Raw genomic sequence first — 2,914 nt, forward strand, 5'->3', positions numbered from 1 at the left:
ATATATATATTTGACCTACTCCACTCTTCCTATCACCTGCTTTGTACCATATAAACTACCAACACAGATGAAGCTTCATGTTAGAATATTATGCCATTTCTTGCTTAATCGTACAATAAAACATATTGGCGATTGTACATTGTATTAGAATAGTTTTACCTATTCAATTATTGTATACTGGGTTTTTATATGTTAAACGGGGTGTGCGTGATACGACTTACCCGTGTCCCCTTTAATACCAGTTTCACCTCGTTCGCCTGCTATTCCCTTTGGTCCTAGCATAACGAGAAATATCCGTATCATTTTACAGTCGTTATGATTAGACATTGCTTTGAAAAAAAAAGCTTGTTTAGTGAAACAATTTGTGTTCCAACTGTTAATCACAAAATATTAATACTACTATATCAATACCACAAAATATCAATATAAAACATTGTAAAGTCATTATCTATCCCCTTAACAATGCCTCCGTAACAACTAATTGTTGTTACGGATAAAATAAATCTCACCAGTCCGCCCGACGTTTCCCGTCGCTCCCTTGTCACCAGTTTGTCCCTTTGCCCCCGGACCACCTCTCTGTCCTGGAGCGCCATTGTTACCTGGAGTCCCCCGATCACCTAAACAAAGAAGCAAAATCAATTGGAAGAGTTTTCTGACTGCAATAACTGATGGTACAGCTTTAATTGCCTGCACTGACTGGTTAAAGGTCATTCTTTTTCAAATAGCTAACAAATAACATGTGATAGATTTTATGATACACGTGAAAGGAATATTTATCATACACACTAACATGTTAATAACGACTCTTTGAATGATTGTATATGGACACAACATCAAATGTAATCACTGTTGCTTCAAACAACTGAATACAGATCAGACGTACCCTTAGCCCCCATCGGGCCAGGCGGTCCCTTGATGCCGGGAACTCCCCTGGCTCCCTCTGCGCCTTTCGGTCCCACTGGCCCTGATGTTGTGGAGAGCAAAATTAATGTCAGTAATATATTTTTTTTTGCAAGAAGTGTGTTCTGTGTGATCAATGGATATTAGACATCTACTAATCGGTTTATGTTTATGTTTATTTGAATGATCTCCATTAGTGAGTGTACGCTTATACTCACTATTCTTCCTGGAATCTTAAAAACACGTTACAGACTTAAACACAGACGTACACTTGCTTATTGCTAGTCATAAAATACAACAACCTGTAACTAATTACTTACTTAACCTATCCTATTCTATATACAACTAAGTAATGAGGTAAGTGATTGCTTGAGATTGTTTGAGATTGTGTGAGAGGTACATGTAATGAGGTACACAGAAAACTCTAACATCCTTTGCTTCACTGAAAAGAAGTGGATGCTCGATTGAAGTTTGACAGTTTGCAAAAGCTATCTAGTTGTTTCAGTAAATTTGTATTGTGTGCTCTTAGTTGACGTATAGAAACATCAACAAACAAAAACACCAATGTTTGATTATTAATGGCGTTACACGTGAATTCTCCCCCGTAATTTTTAATACATTATTGTGGGTACCTTCAAAATTTTACATCAAAGTAATGGGCTATTAACATTTCTCTTGAAATATTTGGAACTGAATGTAGTTGTGCGTTACCTCTTGCACCTGGAGGACCGGCCAAACCACGTGGGCCAGGCGGGCCTGTGGCTCCCATTTGACCCTGTGATCCAGTATTACCACGTGCTCCCTTTGGCCCCTGAAAAATTAATACACAATGAACATCTTATTACAATGAAATCATAGCTAGAATTATTTTAGAACGAACTATAATTGGTGGTCATTCTACGGTTTGGAAGTTAAGGAATTATGGCGTAGCTTCCAGTATTTTTAGTAGTAATTTAATGATGCTCGCCATGTCACTACTGTAGAAATGATATCAATGATTATAAATACCAGGTTTTCTACGTCTGCTTTAGCTGAATAGCTATGGTGCAAGGGGGGTGTTAGTTGGTTGTTGGTCTTGGTTGGCATTTTAAGTTTGTCATGATTTTCACGCCCGTATTCTCTATCTCGTGGGTTTTATCCCCTTTGTTTATTTTCTAGCCATCTACGCCATATTTCCAAGAGAAATACATTGTTCTTCCTCTAGCAATGATGATTTATCTATTTATGAAGATTAATCACATTTATGGAAGGATTGACATAACAGGGGACTATCGCCTCTTCAAAGATGTCAAACTTAAGACCGGACTGTAATTATTATTATTTTTTATTTAAACTTTGTCACAAGGACAGGACAGGGGGAACAGGCAGATGCCTTTACTGGCCCCCTGTCCAGATAAAAAACATACATAAATCTAAAATATAAGTAATAATAGATACAAATTATTACTACCAAAATTCTAAGAAGTAGTGACGATGAGGGCTGTAGAAAAAAGCGTGTACGAATATGTACCTGTGGCCCCACGGATCCCGGAGGGCCCGTTGCACCCGGTGGTCCGGTGGAACCTTTGGCCCCTGGTGGTCCCTGAGAGCCCGGGGGACCTCGGCCGCCGGGAGGTCCAGGGGGACCAGGTGGTCCAGCCGCTGTCGTCGGCAAAAGAGAATTTTTTTGTAACTCAGTAAATTAAATACATCTATGAATAGGCCCATATGGCTTCTAAGTGAATGAATTCAAATGTGTAAGCACTGTGGAAAATTATTTCTGCTGCGCATATTGGATAAGGAGCAGGGCTACTTTGTGAGCGGTGTATAGGTGTTATTGCACACATCAGGGCGCATCGACTCTATTTGGGCCCGGTGAAGGTGGAAGGATCCGTCTTCCCGCCTGTTTTGTTTCACTCCTGACGTCATCAATTTTCAGACTTGCAGAAGCAAGATGACGTCAGTAGTGAATCAGCGCAGTAGATCATTCATCTGACGAAGATTCGGCTGAAAAGTCATAGTGAGTTTCCTTTTA

The 2,914-nt window shown here is 39.6% G+C and overlaps 1 protein-coding gene across 1 annotated transcript in view; it reads right to left on the bottom strand.

The window, feature by feature from the left end:
- The window catches only part of LOC109462270 (collagen alpha-1(II) chain-like), a 21,974-nt gene that overhangs the window by 8,088 nt on the left and 10,972 nt on the right, over positions 1 to 2,914 (bottom strand). The window contains exons 3-7 of the mRNA XM_019758799.1: positions 2,411 to 2,541; positions 1,612 to 1,711; positions 884 to 964; positions 510 to 617; positions 222 to 275 (exon numbers count right to left, since the gene is read on the bottom strand). Of these exons, the coding sequence (XP_019614358.1) occupies positions 222 to 275; positions 510 to 617; positions 884 to 964; positions 1,612 to 1,669 (301 nt within the window). The 5' untranslated portion in view covers positions 1,670 to 1,711; positions 2,411 to 2,541. The remainder of the gene's footprint in view (positions 1 to 221; positions 276 to 509; positions 618 to 883; positions 965 to 1,611; positions 1,712 to 2,410; positions 2,542 to 2,914) is intronic.

This window comes from Branchiostoma belcheri, unplaced genomic scaffold (assembly GCF_001625305.1).
Source record: "Branchiostoma belcheri isolate BF01 breed outbred unplaced genomic scaffold, Haploidv18h27 scaffold114, whole genome shotgun sequence".
NCBI lineage: Eukaryota > Metazoa > Chordata > Leptocardii > Amphioxiformes > Branchiostomatidae > Branchiostoma > Branchiostoma belcheri.